Below are 17,563 nucleotides of genomic sequence, written 5' to 3' on the forward strand. Positions count from 1 at the left end.
ACTGATTAAAGTAATCGATATCTTTCCACAGAGAAAAGAGGCACTGAAAAGTACTTTTCACTTCTGGAAAAAGAGTAAGAGGTGATAGTGGGAAGCAGAAGTTAAAATTAAGATAAACAAGGAAGACAATAAAATAAATCTGCTAAGAAAGTGATAAGATTAAAGACTCTTCATAACTTTAAATTAAAGCAGTTTTCTCAAAGATATATTTTCTCAAAGATATATATTCCAGATAACCTCAATGTATTCTCTATGGAATATCAGTTTTATCCTGCAGATACCAAATGACAAATACCATCACGTGATATACAGACAAACAGCTGATTTAAACCTGTTGTCTCTTCAGTCCTAAATTCTATTAATCAGTAGTATAACTGGTTTCTGAATAAGACTGAGTTTTGCTATGTTTTCAATGACAATCTCACATCTTTTCCTGAACTCACCCAAGAAAACAAATATTTTCCAAATGTGGACCAGAGGTAGTAGATGAGCAGAAACACCAGACCCTCAGTATAGGCCTTTCCTCACACTCTTTGATTCCTGTCACTTGCAGCAAAGCCCAGAAGCCAACAGAGAAGAATTCACAGGGTTTACCTGCCTCACACACTTCTCAGAGAAATTGCACCCCGTTATTCTTTTCCAACTGTATATATGTCATCAGCCCAACATACACTTCACTCATCAGTCTCTACCCGAGAGATAAAAACTCAGGAGCAGAACAAACTTTTGGGCTAGACTGACAAATTAATGTCTTCTTTCTAGGTAGAAAGCCACACACAAAGACATATATTTGACCATGCATTGCTCATTACTTTTCTGAACACAGTTTAACCTCTAACAGGAGGGGAAGGAAGGGAGTAGCAGTCAGAGCTCTCTTTAGCAAGGTTACTGTTTGGTTTTGTTCTGTGCCTTTTGTAGTCCCCCCCAAAAAAACCCCAAACAAAAACTTTTTTTCATATAAGAACAGGGAGAATGTATTTGTAGTGTTATTTACTGATAGTAAGGCACAGAATAGAGAGCTGCTGTTTGGAAAAAAGGATCTGTCCTTCTAGTGAAATCCATGGCAAACCTGGCTCTCCAATGAGATACAAAAAAGAATCTGGAAGAAAACCACAAAATGTACAGGGAAAATTAGATCTTTCCTGCCTTGAGTGTAGTGAGTGGAAGAACAATTAAGGTAAAATCTTATACAGAATATTCAATCAGCTCTTCCTTCTGTAGCCCAACTCTTTTCATTTCCTGGCTCTCTTTTTATCTTCTGCATATCTGGAGTGTAAAGAAAAGTCCAGAAAAGATAAATTACTTTGATTCCCATGAGGAATTATCTCTGTTATAGTATGAGAGAATTCAGAGGAATTCATGCAGGGGCACAAGTAGTTTTGGCCAAGAATTCCCCTTTGGGCCTCTAGGCAATTAAGGAAATAACTCAGAAATGTGGCAGAGTATATCGTCCCATTCTGATTTACTGCTTTATTTTTTAGGCACGATCAACAAAGGAGCAGCATTGGGGAAGGCCTCTTCTCTCCAGAAATCACTCCTTGGAGGAGGAATTTGAAAGAGCAAAGGCAGCTGTTGAGGTATTACTTAATTTATCATTTTCATTTTCAGCTACTCTTTTACGGATTTCTTACTCATCTTGCAGCCCAAGCATGGGAGAAAGTTGGAACTGGGTATAAAGCAGAGAGGAGATTTATTTCCTGGAGTTACTAATTTAAAACAAAATCAAACTTCAGCTATAAATGAAGATTAGACAGAACCAGCTTTTGACACTCAGTTTTGTATTGCTCTAGCAAGTGGGTGAAGAAAAATTCCCCATAAAACTAAATACTTCCGAATTTAGAGTATAAACCAAAACATATGTTTCCCAGCAACTGAATGTGTGCAATCAGTAATTTAAGCTCAGATGCAGAACAATTCTACACAGTGAAACTGCAGATACAGCAGCAACCATGCACCAGTGAGTTTCAGTGAGCAGTACTTCTGCAATTCCCAGAGCCACGTGTGAAGAGTTCCCAGGTATTTAGCAGAAAGAAGAAAAAAAAAAGTTGAGTCCAACAACAGATTAGAAGACATAATTGGATTAGTTTACAGAGTCGGGTAAGGAGGAGAATACCTTGCAAAAAAATAAACTTGCACATTAAAAGGTCATTCTGGGGCAACAGAGACAGGCTATTAAAATGCTTTAATGTAGTCTCAAAAACCAGCTATTAAAAATAATCTAATTAAATATTTCCTTCACTGAGTAGCTGACAGCCTTAAATTATTCTTTCTGCTTAAAATAGGACTTGAACCAGGTAGTTAAAATGTAAAGGAAGGGATTCTTTAGGACCTTACAGAAGAGTTGTTTGTATTTCCATATGAAAAGCGTTGAATTTCTATCCGAGATAAAATGAAGTGGTTGGAAAGCTGGAGTGATTGAAATAAACTGCAGCCCATTTCAGAAAGATTAGTGCTTTCTTAAGTGGAGAATGGATACAGTTCAAAATTCTATCTTTTAGGCTTTGGATGCTTCTGTAATATTCTTCAGCTGGGAAAGCTCCAAGTGGTAAGATTAGTCATAAAACTGATCAAGAAAAGGAAGCAAATCTCGTGTCTTTGTGGCTTAGTTCGAAAGGAATTAATGAACAATTCAGTAAATGAAGATGCCAAACTTTATCCTCCACCCAGTATTCACTTTAGGGCTTTTGGAATGGTTTTAAAATGTCAAACTTTGAGATTAGTGAAAATCTGTGAGGTAATTCTTTCTTAAGAAGGTTTAATGTCTATGCCATTGGGAAATCTTTTAAGAAAGAAGAGGTAAGAAAATTAGCTTTTTTACCAGAAAGGGTCTAAATTCACTTGCAGTGACTGAGTGCTTGCAGACTTGGCTGCCTTTTTTGTCATTCTGGATATAGGATCTGATTGTTGCCTCATCCCTTTGCTCTCTACATGTGAGGGAAGTACAAATTGTCTAAAGTCTTTGTCATTTGCAAGTACCATAATAGATGCATTTTAATGTAATTTTTTAAAAAATTAGCTGTGTTTTACAAAAACTTTTTTTCTTTTTTTTAATTTCCTTTTTTTTTTTTTTTTTTTTTTTTGTCCAGGGACTAACAGCATTCATTTCCTTCAAACTTTATGTAACTATTTGCTCTTAGCATCAGTAAGATGCAGTGCAAGCTGCTGCAAATCCTGCTTCAAAGAGAATGTAGGCTGCCTCTTGATGAAACACATTCCAATATAAGAGATAAAAGCTAATTATATGGAATTCCAAACTTGTGCTGTAGTATTTCAGTCATGAATGATTATTAACAGTAATAGTATATTATATAGTATAATAGTACAGTCAATGTTTAACAGAATTAATACTGTTCAGCAAAATTACTAGACTCAGATCACTGGCAGAAAGAAATTAAAAGCATACCATTTTATTTTAAGCTTTGTTGTTAATTTTCTTCCCTTTTGCCCTCTTTTTCTTCTAGTCAGACACAGAGTTTTGGGATAAGATGCAAGCAGAATGGGAAGAAATGGCTCGCAGGAACTGGATTTCAGAGAACCAGGAAGCACCAGGGCAAGTCACCATCTCAACCATTGAGAAGGTAACACAAAAGTTTTTTAATGCAATACATTCTTCCTGTGAAACATTGATGTGAGCCTTAGCTAGCTGAGGGAACTCAAGAAAACTTCTTGGACATAAAAGCTAATTTTACCCAAAGAAGGTCCTCTGCTTTTAGTGACTGTAAATGGGGTAGATTTAAAAGACCTTTTCACTGTGAAAAATACATTTAGACTTGCAAAGTGCCAGAGTTCAGCTGAAAGGATCACAAAGCAAACTGCTGGGTTACATCCCTTCTGAAGACAGACACTGAAGGAAGACCACCAAATAAAAACATCTGGGCTGGCACATTCAAACACTGTTGAGGACAGAAATTGTATTCTTTCTTCTTCATTCCCCCCATTTTAGGTTTAAATTTGATTCATATTATGTAGCTTAAATTAGCATACAGCATTTACACTTCAGTGGCAAGAAGAGAAAAAGGCAAAATTTAAACAAATCCTAATACAAACTCAGGTGCTTGGAACACTGTTCTGTATCCTGAAGGTTAATTGAAGATTCTGGGTTACAAGCTCTGCATTGTAACACAGCTTGATGTGGGCTCTTAAACATCAATCTGGATGTACTGGGCTTATGCTAGGTTCAGTTCCTTTGTTACTATGATCAGAGTGAGTCCTTGCTGTGATCTTTGACTGGAGGAGGAGAGCCCAACACAAGTACAAGGAAGTATAACTTCAGAGCTAAAAAAAAAGTTATAGAGAGCAGAAACATAAATATCCAATGATGCTGGATTTTTTTACATTTTTTTTCACTGAAATTTTGTGGGGGACCTCAAATGTGTTTTCTCAGAACAAAGGATGTTTACAACCAGTTGGAAAACAGTGAGTCATTTAATTTTATGGGGTCATCATTCCTTGCTACAGTGCTTCATCATGGTCCATCATCTCTTTTCTCCAGGGTTATTATTTCCATACGGAGAATCCCTTCAAAGACTGGCCTGGTGCTTTTGAGGAAGGACTGAAAAAAATGAAAGAAGGTGACCTGCCAGTTACAATCTTGTACCTGGAGGCTGCTATTCTACAAGAACCCAACGATGCTGAGGTATTCAGTCATGTGCCTTCTGCTGATAAAGGAAAAGGGGACACCCTTTCAGCATGCAGTGATGGAATGATTTTGGGGCCCAAACCTTTGTTAGTCATGACTGACTGCAATAACTTGAACCCTAACAGTGGCTTTCCATGCCTTGAAAAAGATGAAATTGGGCTCATCATAAGATGAGAGCCTATTTTTGGAATTACAGCATTTGCAAGTTGTCACATTAAAGCATTCAAAAGAGACACTATGTCACACCTTTTCTTCTTTTCCTGATTTTTTGAAACTAGCTTTTAAACACTGCCATCGAAAAGGTGAAGAATTTTGATCTGGCAAGGATCTTTACAAATTTTTAGAAGTTATCTCAGTTCCTGCAATACTGATGTTTTCAATTAGTATGTATTTAAAGTCTGTTTCTTGTGAAACATGGTCAACAATTACAACATAAAAATCTTCATCTTCTTGAATCTATTGTTACATTAAATTAAAAAAGAGTATTTCAAAAAGCAGAAGTTCCAGATTCTCAAGAATCCCTTAAACCTTTACAACTTAATAATTTTTCTTCACCATTTTCCATAAAATTATAGCAACATTTGAAATCTACAGTAACTCAAATTGGCTGCAATCATACACTGAGAGAACACCTTTACATTCATTGATTATGAATATTATCAGGCCCAAAAATATTCCTGACTGCACAGACTGGTACTGTTTGCATTCATGGCATAGAAATATCTGTAGTTAGTGCTGGACAGATCTGCTGTCCCCAGCGCTTGACAGTGATATTAGTTGTAACCCTGCTTGCAGCTGGATATATGTAACAAAATAACACAGTGATGATTATTTTTACAGGCTTGGCAGTTCCTGGGCATAACACAGGCAGAGAATGAAAATGAGCAGGCAGCCATTGTCGCCCTCCAAAGGTAGATGAAGATAAGTACTCAATAAGGGGTCTGATGAGTGCTAGGTAATGGTGGACTAGGTATATTTCATGTCAAACTCACATAATGCATTTATTTAACCAAGTAAAGCATTGAGATAGATATAGAAATCTTCCAAGTGACTTCAGAGGGATGACAAGTGATAAGTATTTCTGTTTTATTAATAAGTGCAATATTTAATCTAGTAGTTGCACAAAAGAAAAGTTACATAGCCTGATAACCATGTAAAGCAAATAAAGTGCCTCCTTTATATTCTATCCACTTGGCGTATTTTCTGTTGTTTGTCCTTTAATGAAGAGGTTTTCATAATTGGAATGAGCTCCCTTCAGCTGCTGAATATTAAACTGACAATACTTTCAGGTTGATAGAGATATGAAGATCACAGAATGCTTGCAATAAAAATGTCAGTTCCAAAATAGTAGTCTGGTATTATTTTTCTGTAGTGGCTTTTCATGTTTTCATTTGAAGCAAGTACCCTCTCTCCATGTTCAATTGCACCAGCAATGCTAAGTATCCAGTCAGTCCACCTAGGGGTACCCTAACTTATTTGTATGTATCTTATTCACTTACCTGGATAGAAATCCAAGGGGTCACCAGATTTAGGGACTGCTCATCCCCACAGCTTTGCAACAAGCAACAGTGATGTTCACAAAACAGACAAGATCCTGGTTTCAGTTAATGGTATGAATAATAATAATAATAATAGTAATAATGAATAATAATAATAATAGAAAGGCTACTCGAGTTGATTGCCTTAAATTTTAACAAAGAATACTGAGAAACTAAGATGTTTAAGAAGATTTACAGGGATGGAAGAATTTTTGTCTTCAAAATACTTATTTTTTAATAGCTGCAAATTATATTAAACCGTTCACTCAAATTTATATAAATCTTCTCTTTGATTACGAGGCAGATACTATAAAAATTAATCTACCTGCATTTACTTATAACCAGAAGGGTGAAACCAAAAGCTGTAGGCATACATTTATGTATACATGTGTGCCTGCAGTACACATGTATATATCCATGTGTACATATGCATGATTAAATTTATCACAGAAAAATGTCACAGTCGCATCTTTAAAAGGATTATTGGGTTGATCTTACATCTGTGAGTGATTTTTTTTACACAGATTATTTTGGAAGAATTCAAGAGCTGTATTTGGCTAAATAAATACCTCAATTTTTTTAATTTTTTTTTTTCCTTAGGTGCTTGGAACTACAGCCAAATAACTTAAAAGCTCTGATGGCCCTGGCTGTAAGTTATACTAACACTGGTCATCAACAAGAAGCCTATCAAGCTCTAAGAAACTGGATAAAGCAAAACCCAAAATACAAATATATTGCCAAAAGCAAAAAAGGCTCCCCGGCACTTACCAGGAGAATGTCTAAGACATCAGAAGAAAGGTAAATGCAGTGTAAATCCTGATGGTGGAAATTTTAACAGCATCACTAGAAAAGATGGTGCATGCCATGCCCACTTACTCTGGAGAAGTCCAGCCTGTTCCCTAAGATGGAAAATTCCATGTCACTAGTGGTAGGAGTGGGAAGCCAACACAGGACATAAGGTTTAGCTTCTGAAGGCTTTATTTTATGCTATTCCTGGAAGTCAAAAAAACCCAACAAAAGTGAGATGCTTCCCCTCAACTCCTATCACCCTCCTCTGCCCTTGTCTGCTGCCTGTATTCTCTCATCCTCATTGTTCAGCTGTTTCCAAATCTGTATCAGGCCTATATCCTGCTCTGCATGTGTGTCTTCTTCCTACTGTTCATCATATTTCCTAGTTCCCACCCAAACCCCTTGAATCCAGGAATTATAACCATTTTGCAGTGGGATATGGCTTCAGGCCACTGAAAATATTGGGAGGTAGCATCTGTTTGTTTAAAAACCATTCTGGTTCTAACCAAAGAGACATTGCAGCCATTTTATCTGACTTCAGCAATATTGTAATGGGAGCTGGCAGCTATTTTAAATAAAAAAAATTCATGAGTTTGGCAGCCCTTCATTGTGATTTCATGAGGTCAATAAATAAGTATCTACGAACTGCAAGATGCGTGATAAAGTCAATAAAGGAATAAACATGATTTGTAGAACTATAACTCCAGGGCGATCCTACTGCTTGTCATTTTGAAGACAGGCCTTACATTTTACCCTTATCACTAATAAGCCTTGAGTTGACAAGATCACATTAGAAGGAAAAATAAAATATGCAAGTTCTGCCTAGTTGCTAAGTGTGTTACTCTGCTTTGGCCTCATCCTCCTGCCATCTGGTTTTATGAAACCTACAGTGGATACAGAAGGCTTAGATTTTGGCATCTTTCTTCAGGGGTCTTGGCTAGTCACTTGACCTATTTCTCTTAAGAATGACTATTTTTGCCAGTAAAGAACTCTTTTATGTCTGAGAAATCCATCCAACTTTAGTAATTTTAATAAGCCTTCATGTTATCTCACTTGGGCTCATAGCTGCACTTTGACTTTGTAGAATAAATTAGGTTGGAAAAGACCTTTAAGATCACTGAGCTAAAACTTGGACCCAGCACTGCTAAATCCACCACTAAACCATGTCCTTAAGCACTGCATCTACATGTCTTTTAAATACCTCCAGGAATGGTGACTCCACTGCTTCCCTGGACAGCTTGTTCCAGCACCTGACAGCACTTTTGGTGAAAACATTTTTACTGTTATCCAACTTAAACCTCCCCTGGCATAACTTGAGGCCATATCCTCTTGTCCTATCACTTGTTTCTTGGGATAAGAGACCAACATCCACCTTGCTACATCCTCCTTGTAGGTACATGTAGAGAACTATAAGGTCTCCCTTCAGGCTCCTCTTCTCCAGGCTAAACAACCACAGCTCCCTCACCTGCTCCTTGTAAGAATTGTTCTTTTTATTATATAGGTGAACTTCATTATACAGGTGACTTTTTTATTCCAGACATGAAAGCAAACCTTTATCATGATGAAGCTGAAGAAGCTTATTTTCAAATTTTAGTGGTCTATAGCTTCTGATACAGCCACTAAAAGAATTTTCATTTCTGGCTATACAATCAATATTGCAATATTTGTAAATAATTGTAAGATGAAACTTTAAGTTATTTTTCACCTCTTTCTAGCTCATTACTTGAAGAAGTAAAGGATTTGTACCTGGAGGCTGCTCACCAGAATGGTGATATGATAGACCCTGACTTGCAGACGGGACTTGGAGTTCTTTTCCACCTGAATGGAGAATTTAACAGAGCAATAGATGCATTTAGTGCTGCTTTAACTGTCCGGCCAGAGGTACATTTTATACTCTTACATTTTTGAGAATTTAGCTTTAGAGGCCATTCTCTTTCTCTCCTCTTGATCAGTCTAATATTAATGAGATGTCACTTCAGCCTTTAAAATTTTAATAACTGAAATAGAAATGTTAATTACAAGACAGTCCCATTTAGAAGCAGATTTATATATGTCCAGTTTCTAGCTGTGTGTTGATTAATTATACCAACTATATAAAGTTGCCAATAACTTTATGACACATTCTGTGTCAATTAAGACACTGTTATTTTCTGCAAGCTAAAATGAGCTATTATGTCCCTTTTTGATACACACAGTAGAAAACTTATTTTCTCACCAGGATTATACATTATGGAACCGTCTTGGAGCAACTTTGGCAAACGGGGATCGAAGTGAAGAAGCTGTTGAGGCCTACACACGTGCTTTGGAAATACAGCCTGGCTTCATTAGGTCCAGATACAATTTGGGGATAAGCTGCATAAACCTAGGGGCATACAGGTAAGTTACAAAAATGTATAAACAAAATAGTCAGAGGTCATAACTACCAGATGAAAATTCATTTTCTAGCTGGAACTACCTAAGGAAAAACCAGAATATAGCTACATAATCTCAGCTATGACAAACTTTTGTAATTGTTTTTTACAAAGTACTAACAAAGCAATGATACTTATATCCACAAACAGAACTACTTCATTTCTATCAAAAGAAAATTAAATTTCTCATTCAACAAGCTGCTTAAGCACTTTTTAGCTCCAACTGCAACTACTCTTATTACTATCAGTGGGACTGTTCTCTCATTTAGACTCAGTCCTGTGCTTAAGAGCTTTTCTACAAGAAAAGATAACAGCCTGTCCTTAAAAGGGAAACTTCAGTTAAACTGATTCAAGTAGCTACTGCCATCAAAAACACTTTCTCTACATCCTTCAGGAATAAATGGTCATATTCCAGGGTCCCATCTGTCAGCTAAATACTATTAAGATGAAGGGGAGCTATACAGTGATGAAGACAATATTCCCAGATGTATGAGCTCTGCTTTACTACACACCACATCCATGGTTTAAAAAGAAATCAACCAAGAATAACACAAAGAGACTGATGAACTTCATTGCAAAATTGTGTACTTGAGCCTAGCACAGGACTTTAGAAAGCTTTAGTCTCATTGTTGAGCAAATTATATTGCTTGCTTCTTTTTTCTTCTCCCCTACAGAGAGGCTGTCAGCAATTTTCTCACTGCTCTCAGTTTGCAAAGGAAGAGCAGGAATCAACAACAGGTTCCCCATCCTGCTCTCTCAGGCAATATTTGGGCAGCACTTCGAATTGCTCTGTCTATGATGGACCAGCCAGAACTATTTCAAGCTGCCAATGTGGGTGATCTAGACATTCTGTTAAGAGCTTTTAATCTAGAGGTGTAATAAAAAGTGTCCACAAATTGATTAAATTGTATTACGGAAACAGAAAACTTTTATTACTCATCTCAAAACGACCACATTTTCCAAAAGATCATGGCTGTAGATCAATAGGGGATTTTTCTTGGATATTGCTCAAAAAAGAAAAGTTCAAAAGCACAAAGTATTGTAAATAAAGTCAAACTCAAAGGATTGAAATAAGCTGCGGCTAATCTGTCAAAGTCCTAAACTAGATGAAATAGTCATTTCTGAAGAATCTTCATCCCATGCAAGTTATATGTCTCTATATATACACAACTATACAAAGAAAAATATGTTAAAAGCAAACCTAGATAATCATGATTGCACACTAGAATGGCAAGCAATGCATCCAAGGAAACTGCTTAGTAGCTCATTGCACTATGCTGACATCACTTTGCCCTACAACATGGACTCTATTCTTTAGTTTCTTTGTTGAAAAGTTTCTCAAGCTCTATTTTTAACATAGCTCTGAAAATAGATGCATGAAAAATCGATGTGTTTTGTTTTGAATATATTTATTAGTTGACAGTCAAGAAAACTTTTGCTTTTAAAGGTATCTTGATTAGTTTGGGCCCAATTCTGAAGGCTCATAGAGTTATAAACCATGTGCAATGTTAAGAGGAACATTGTGCATGGAGGCCACGTACCTGAGGGATAGCCAAATGCTGCCAGCAGAAGAGGTAATTTGCACTAGAACTGTTGCTGTTTAAACCAGCTACCCCTGATCTTGGACAGAGTATGTCTGCTTCAAAGGAGCTCATAGCAGGATCTGCACTTATCTATGTACTTATGCACTTTAATCTTTCTTTTTGTAAACTAGTGCTATGCTTGTATTTTAGTTACTAGCAACAGAATGTACAAGATAGCCTCATTGGCATAAAGGACCAAATATCATTTCCTGAAATGGGATGAGAGGGTTTTCAATATTCTTATGTTTTAAAAGTGCAAATATAGTATAAGCTGCAATATCTACTAGAAAGAGTATTCTATTATGCATCTATCAGGTACTACACGCATACATGCATGTGCATGCACATACATGTTGTATGTGAATTATGACATTTCAAAGCATAACAAGCCACAGATCTTTATTGCAAAAACAAAGAAAATGTTCATAGGAGTTAATGCCTGCAGACCAGGGGACAATTTTCCCTGAAAAAATTGGTCTATTTAAGGCTTGTGGGACTGAGACTAAGATTTGATCCTGCTGTTACAGCGAGCAGCAGGAAAAATCTCAGTGACCTCTGTGATGGCAGACTCAATCCTTGAAGAACATTGGTAGTTGTAGCTGCTTAAATATGTCTGTGTATTCACCATCTTAATTTTCCCTGATTGGATGAATGGGGAAGGTACTGGGAACAGTTACACTGCCACATGGTGAATGGATTGATTGGACTACAAACGCATTTACCTCAAGGTGAAATGTGTCAAAGACAGGAATAGGAATTTTTAAAGAGATAATTTTCAGCTGCTGATATTTTTAATATTTTTCCAAAACAGTCAAAGACAAAAAGTGTAATTAGATGGCTGGTGTGTTGATCTGTGGTCAGGAATTCAATGTGCAGGGTAGCTATTGGAATGTTTTTAAGTAGGACAAATAGCACATTTCCTATAAACAGCATTAGAAGAAAAATCTAGCTCGATCAGATGGATTAAAAAAAATAAATGCAACTGCATAGATCACAGAGAAAGCAGTTCTGTGGGAATTGGACAGTTTCATCAGTACAAACCTAAAGTTTCCTGCAGCTGTCTGTTATTTTGAGCAACCACTTAAAGGAAAATTCCATGGAAGACAGTTTAATCACTGCATCTAATCACCAACTATAGTTTGTTAAATAAAAATAATCCATTCTCATTTAATAATAAAAGGTTTACCCCTTACTCCCTCCCACAGAACAGTCAGCTACAGGATTTTTTTACTAGTGCTTTATATTAAGCTATTGTTTACATCTACACTCCTATTTATCTATCAAGTGTTTCATAACTGGTTCCTGCAACTTTCTCGAAGGATTGATTATCAAGGCCTGTCTGGGAATGTCATTTTAGCTAAGTGGGCTGTTGTGTGCATATCTCCTGACAACAGTTTGCTCTTTTGCTTTGACAGCAGTGTGTAATGACAGCTCTTTATTGATAAGGCAGAGCAGAAGGTGCAGTGCAACTGAATCTCAGAAGTGATAAGAGGGAAGGGAGAAAGCTCTGAAAAGAGGCTGCAAAGCAAAGGCATATGTGCTTCGATGCTGTTTGATGCCCTGCCATCACACAAGTTCTTTTAGAATATCCTCTGTGCTGGGGTGTAGGATAATCAGTGCTTATCCAGATGAATTAGCTGTTTAGGAGCTTTATTTTTATACCTTTCAAATACAAAAAACTGCTTGACCTCTCACAGTCAGAAAGACAAGGAGCATTTGATACTGATGGCAGTTCACTAAACCTCTTTTCCTCTAGTATGTGGACAAGCAACACAGCAATTCTGTTAGGCAGACCTAATGGCACCCCTAGCCTCCCCCAAAAGGGCTAAGCAGGTAGCAGTTGATTTACCCTGGCATGCACTGCTCAAAACTGCATTCATCTGCTGATGTATGCCCACAGCCATGCAATTGGTATGTGGAAAGTTTTCTCTGTAAACCTAGAAACAAATTAGCAGGGCTAAACTCTGCCTCCCAAGGGATATTCAGGCCCTCAGTTTACAAGTACTGCAGTTCTGCTGTACCAGGCACCAGTGAGATTGTGTACATGCTCAGAGATTATCCCAACTGTTCTCTCCTGTTTTAGTCTCTGCCAGTTAACCACAACACCACTGACCAAGACACTGCATGACAGAAAGTCTAGAGCAGGCAGATTTATAGGGGGTAATGGAACTTCTCATATTAGGCACCAGTTCTAGCCTGGACTGTGTGGGACAGTGGCCAGTGACTGAGCTCACCTCACTCTTAATAGCAGATCTTGGTACTTCCAGGGCCTTCTTTAATATCCTGGGCTTTACTGTCCTCCTTTAGCCCCCACTGCCAATTGCCATCAGTGCAGAAGACAGGATTAGATACAGCTTTGATCTGACCTTCTCACGGTGTTACTTACATATTCAGTGGCAAGCAAGTATATTTGCCTGAAACAGCAAGAAGAAACTTGTGGAGGCTGCAGCATATTAACTCCCTGAAGAAGAAATTTACCTCCTCATACTTCCAACCAAGGATGAGGTGGATAAATAAGGTGGTTGTTGAATAGCAGCTGTTTAGGCCTGAGTGTGAGAGACAGGATACCTGCATCCTGTTCCCAGTGCTCCCTCCTATCATCCCTGATTGCCCAGATGGGCAAGGAAGAAAGATGGGCAAGCAACAGCTATTGCACTACATGAGAGCAGGGGAGTGCTGCTGTCTCACACACTGCATGGGTGAGGTCTCCACTTGTGTAAGTTAAAAGGTAACACACAGGACTATGTAAGGGAGCAGTTTTACATGGAGACAACACAAGGCATTTCAGCAAAGAGACTCAGAGACATTTCAGGATCTAAGGAGTGATGGCAAGCTTAGAGTGCTGAAATGGTTTATCATCATCTCCCATGCATGCTTCCTCTTCTTGTTATTCCCCACTATTTCCAGGGGAGATTTATCACTGCCAGGTAATTGATTCCAAGTTTTTGAGTCTTTCTTCTATTTTATATTTCACACAATTTAAAAATGCTTTCCTAACCCTAACTTGTGACTGTCCCTCTCTTCTGCAAATATTTATGAATACGTATGACCTATAAACCTGATCCATCAAGCTGCTGAACACTGGAAGTCAGTAGTTTTCACAGGAGTGCTCAGCAATTTGCATGATCAGCTCATGCACATGTATTCCTTTAGCAGATGAGGGCTGGCCTCTAATACCACTGCACATGCTGAACAGGCACTGAAATCAACCTCATTATTTATGGAATGAGGCTTTGCAGGGAAAGCAATAGGCTCATTTCTTGCTGATCTCTTTAAAATATAACAACTCTTGCTGCAATAAGCTGGTTTATGTCAGTTTAAAGAACTGATCTGATCGTTAGGTAAATGCATACATATCTGTATCTAATTTCTCATCTGATAAATTACAGCACTTGTAAAAATATTGAGGGGGAGGTTCAAATGATGAAAAAACTTCACATGACAACATTGCATGCAACTACATTTACAAATAACTACACTGAAGTATTAACACAAAGCATGCAGCAATGTTACTCAAGTATACACTTATGGAATGCATGTGGAACACTAACATAAGGTATTTTTAAACTACTGAATGGCATATTTTAGAGGAATATATTTTGAAATACTTTGCATCTTCCATACTCAAAACTGAGTTGATCGTGGTATTTGGAACCGGTTAGCCCAAGTGAAGAGCCCTTTACAAATACCATCCTTAGAATTCACTTTGTGTTGTGAAATTCATGTTTGCTTCAGGAGTTTAATGTCTTTAATTAAAGGACACCGGTAGTAATAGCTTTTACAGACATGTTTTAGTATCCTCTTAAGAGTTAAAAAAGCTAAATGTGGGCAGTTTCCACAGTGAAGCTGCTTCTTTGGTTTTTCACAATTTTTTCTCTAGTTTAAACCAGATAGCACCAAATCAGAGAAAAAGATTCCCAGAACCAGTGAAACAGTAATGGCCTCTATCTACACTTACTACAGGTCACACTTTTTGAACTTGCCCACTAGCTCTGAAGGCAGCTCAGACTGTGCTGTTTGAAATACACAGATGTAAAACTTGACAGGATCTGAGTGTCCATGGGTTGGTTTCTGCTGCAGACATTGAACTCAGCTAAAAGTGGAGTTAAGCATGAAGAGCTAATGAGGCAATTTAGAAAACCTGGGCCTGTCTGTCAGATGAAAAGGAGGACCCAGGCAACACCAACAGATCAGCCAGGTGATCCTACAAGCATCCATAGAGCACAGGTCTCCATAACACAAAAGCCACTTTAATAGAATTCATAATTGATAACATTACTGGCAGACACTGAGGCAAAGCCCTAGGCCTAGATCATTGCTTGTTGGAACCAGTGGGAACTGGAGTGAAACATAAATTTTGTCTTTTGCCTAAATGTGCACCTGCAAAATGAGACTTGTTAGTTACTTTGCAAGAATAGCATGCACAGTTGAAAATCAGATTTCTGGTCACCAGTGTTGTCAACTTAGCAGTCTGTAATAAATGCTTATAAAATACCAAGTCTTCGCAGGCAGAAGTGATACACAAAATGCACTGCACATTGCAAAAAAAAAAAGAAAAAAAAAGTTGGGTATGCAATACAGGATTATCTACTCTTCCTTCATTATAGTTCTATTTTTGGACTGGTGAAATAAATCCAAGAAAATGAGCACCAGGTGTGAAGAGATCACTGATGCTTTCAACAATCCTAGACAAAATGAAAATCAACCATGTCACAAAATCCACAGAAAGTTTCAGCCCACAAAGCAATTGGTATTATTAGGCATGGGAAAGCAACAGAAGGAATCTAATTTCCTAAAATAAGCTGTACCTTCACAAACACTTGCACATGTGACAGCCCATGGTCAGGACTTAATGTGCTTTGATCTTTTTTCCCCTTCCACATTTATACAATGACATTGACATTGGCTAAAACTTTAATTTAAATAGCCTTTTTAATATCAGTAATCTATTGTAAATTCAGAAAAATCAAAACATTTATAAATATATTTTATATATCAGAGTATAACATATCTAGAGTAAAATAAAGCTATATAGTTTTGAGAGACATTCTGTGCAGCTTCTTCTATATGCTGTAAACTGTTTGAAACCTTTGCAATCTTGCATCAGTTTTTTTGGCTTTATTTTTAAGCCAACATACACGAAAGAAGCAACTATAGGGTTGGCAGATACTTTCACCTGGGCCATCTGAAGAGCCCTGCTGCTGCAAAGATTTACATTGCTCACTTAACTTTTTGTGTTGATAGTTAAGTGTAGGTGCAAGGCTTAGCAGTGGGGTGGGCAGTGGATGTGGAGGTGGGAGTTCAGCCCTACACCTGAATGTTTACATTCCCTTACAAAGGTTCATAGTGACCCAGACTGAGAATCTGAGTCTGTTAGTACATACAGAGTAAAAGATTTGGTTCTGACTACAGGTAACTTTGCCTCTGTATACTTAGTGCATTATCAGCTGTGTATGATACTAAGCACAGACCTGTAGTATACTGATGCTTTAATTTGATGTTTCCTTGCACTGCTCCTTTAAAATAATCTATTTCCTCAAAAATGAATGATGTGCATATTGGATGTGTCAAATTTATTAAGGTCATAGATGACTATTTGCAGAGCACCACATTTAATGTAGTATTTTTGTACTGTAATGGAAGCATGCCTTCCTTGGGTTCTTTTCCACATATTAAATTGTATTTATTTACCTGTATTTATAACTGTGCAATTTTTAAATATGTTTTAAAAATAAACTTTGTCTGTGGCTTCAAATATTTCAAACTCTTCAATTTGAAAATGGTCTTCACTATTTCTTGAACTGAAAGGAGGGACCTACTTCTCCAAGTTAAATAAAGGGGGTTTTTGATTACCTTTTCTGTCCTATTGTTTACAATGTGAATGTTCTTTTTTGCTTAAGAACAAAGCCCAGAAGAGGTTTTTTTATTAACCAGACTTTCTTCTTAAATTTACAGTTATTCTGTGGTAGAGATGTTTTTATAATTTATTTTTACTTCAACATGACTTCTGCCCAAAAGGATTTTGTACAAACATTCTATATGAAGAAAAAAAAGGGGGGGGGAAAGTAGATCAGAGTGTTTCCTGAAGATCATTCAAAATCATCCCTCAGAATTAAAACAGATGTAATAATATTACAACACAAACTTTGGGTGGGGGGGGAGCAGGGGTAGAAATAATCAAAACCTGCCCACTTTCAGGTTTTCAGTTGTGGCTTTCATGTGATGAGGTGAAAGAGGTGGCAGAGTAGAAATGACATCATCTTCATGCTTCTGCTATGGGATGCTGACATAAGCACAGACACGAGAGGGACACAAAATCACAGTACAGTGCTGTGAAGAGCAAAGATGACAACCAGCAAGGGGGCTGTGCCAGTCACAGCTAAGGGCTTCTGACAAAGCAGGACAGCATTTGCAGGGATCTGAAGGCTGATGCTCTCAATGGACATGAGTTGCTCCAGAGGAAAAAAAAAACAAAAACATAAAACTAAAAAATAACAACCAAAACCACACACTAAAAAACCAAAACAAAAAAACCAAAACAAACCAACAAAAAAATCAGAAGATACAGCCACAGTTTGCTTGTAGAAAAGCCAACTGACTGCT

The 17,563-nt window shown here is 37.4% G+C and overlaps 1 protein-coding gene across 5 annotated transcripts in view; it reads left to right on the forward strand.

Annotated features, from left to right (window-relative positions):
• Positions 1 to 16,715, forward strand: part of PEX5L (peroxisomal biogenesis factor 5 like) — a 99,797-nt gene extending 83,082 nt beyond the window's left edge. For all 5 annotated transcript variants that reach the window (XM_071752600.1, XM_071752601.1, XM_071752603.1 and 2 more), the window contains 9 exons: positions 1,482 to 1,577; positions 3,462 to 3,578; positions 4,493 to 4,636; positions 5,480 to 5,550; positions 6,778 to 6,975; positions 8,682 to 8,847; positions 9,185 to 9,342; positions 10,052 to 13,335; positions 13,585 to 16,715. In XM_071752600.1, coding sequence (XP_071608701.1) covers positions 1,482 to 1,577; positions 3,462 to 3,578; positions 4,493 to 4,636; positions 5,480 to 5,550; positions 6,778 to 6,975; positions 8,682 to 8,847; positions 9,185 to 9,342; positions 10,052 to 10,256 — 1,155 coding nt within the window. In that variant the 3' untranslated portion in view covers positions 10,257 to 13,335; positions 13,585 to 16,715. The remainder of the gene's footprint in view (positions 1 to 1,481; positions 1,578 to 3,461; positions 3,579 to 4,492; positions 4,637 to 5,479; positions 5,551 to 6,777; positions 6,976 to 8,681; positions 8,848 to 9,184; positions 9,343 to 10,051; positions 13,336 to 13,584) is intronic.
• Positions 16,716 to 17,563: the final 848 nt, after the last annotated feature.

Source organism: Heliangelus exortis, chromosome 9, assembly GCF_036169615.1.
Source record: "Heliangelus exortis chromosome 9, bHelExo1.hap1, whole genome shotgun sequence".
NCBI classification, from domain to species: domain Eukaryota; kingdom Metazoa; phylum Chordata; class Aves; order Apodiformes; family Trochilidae; genus Heliangelus; species Heliangelus exortis.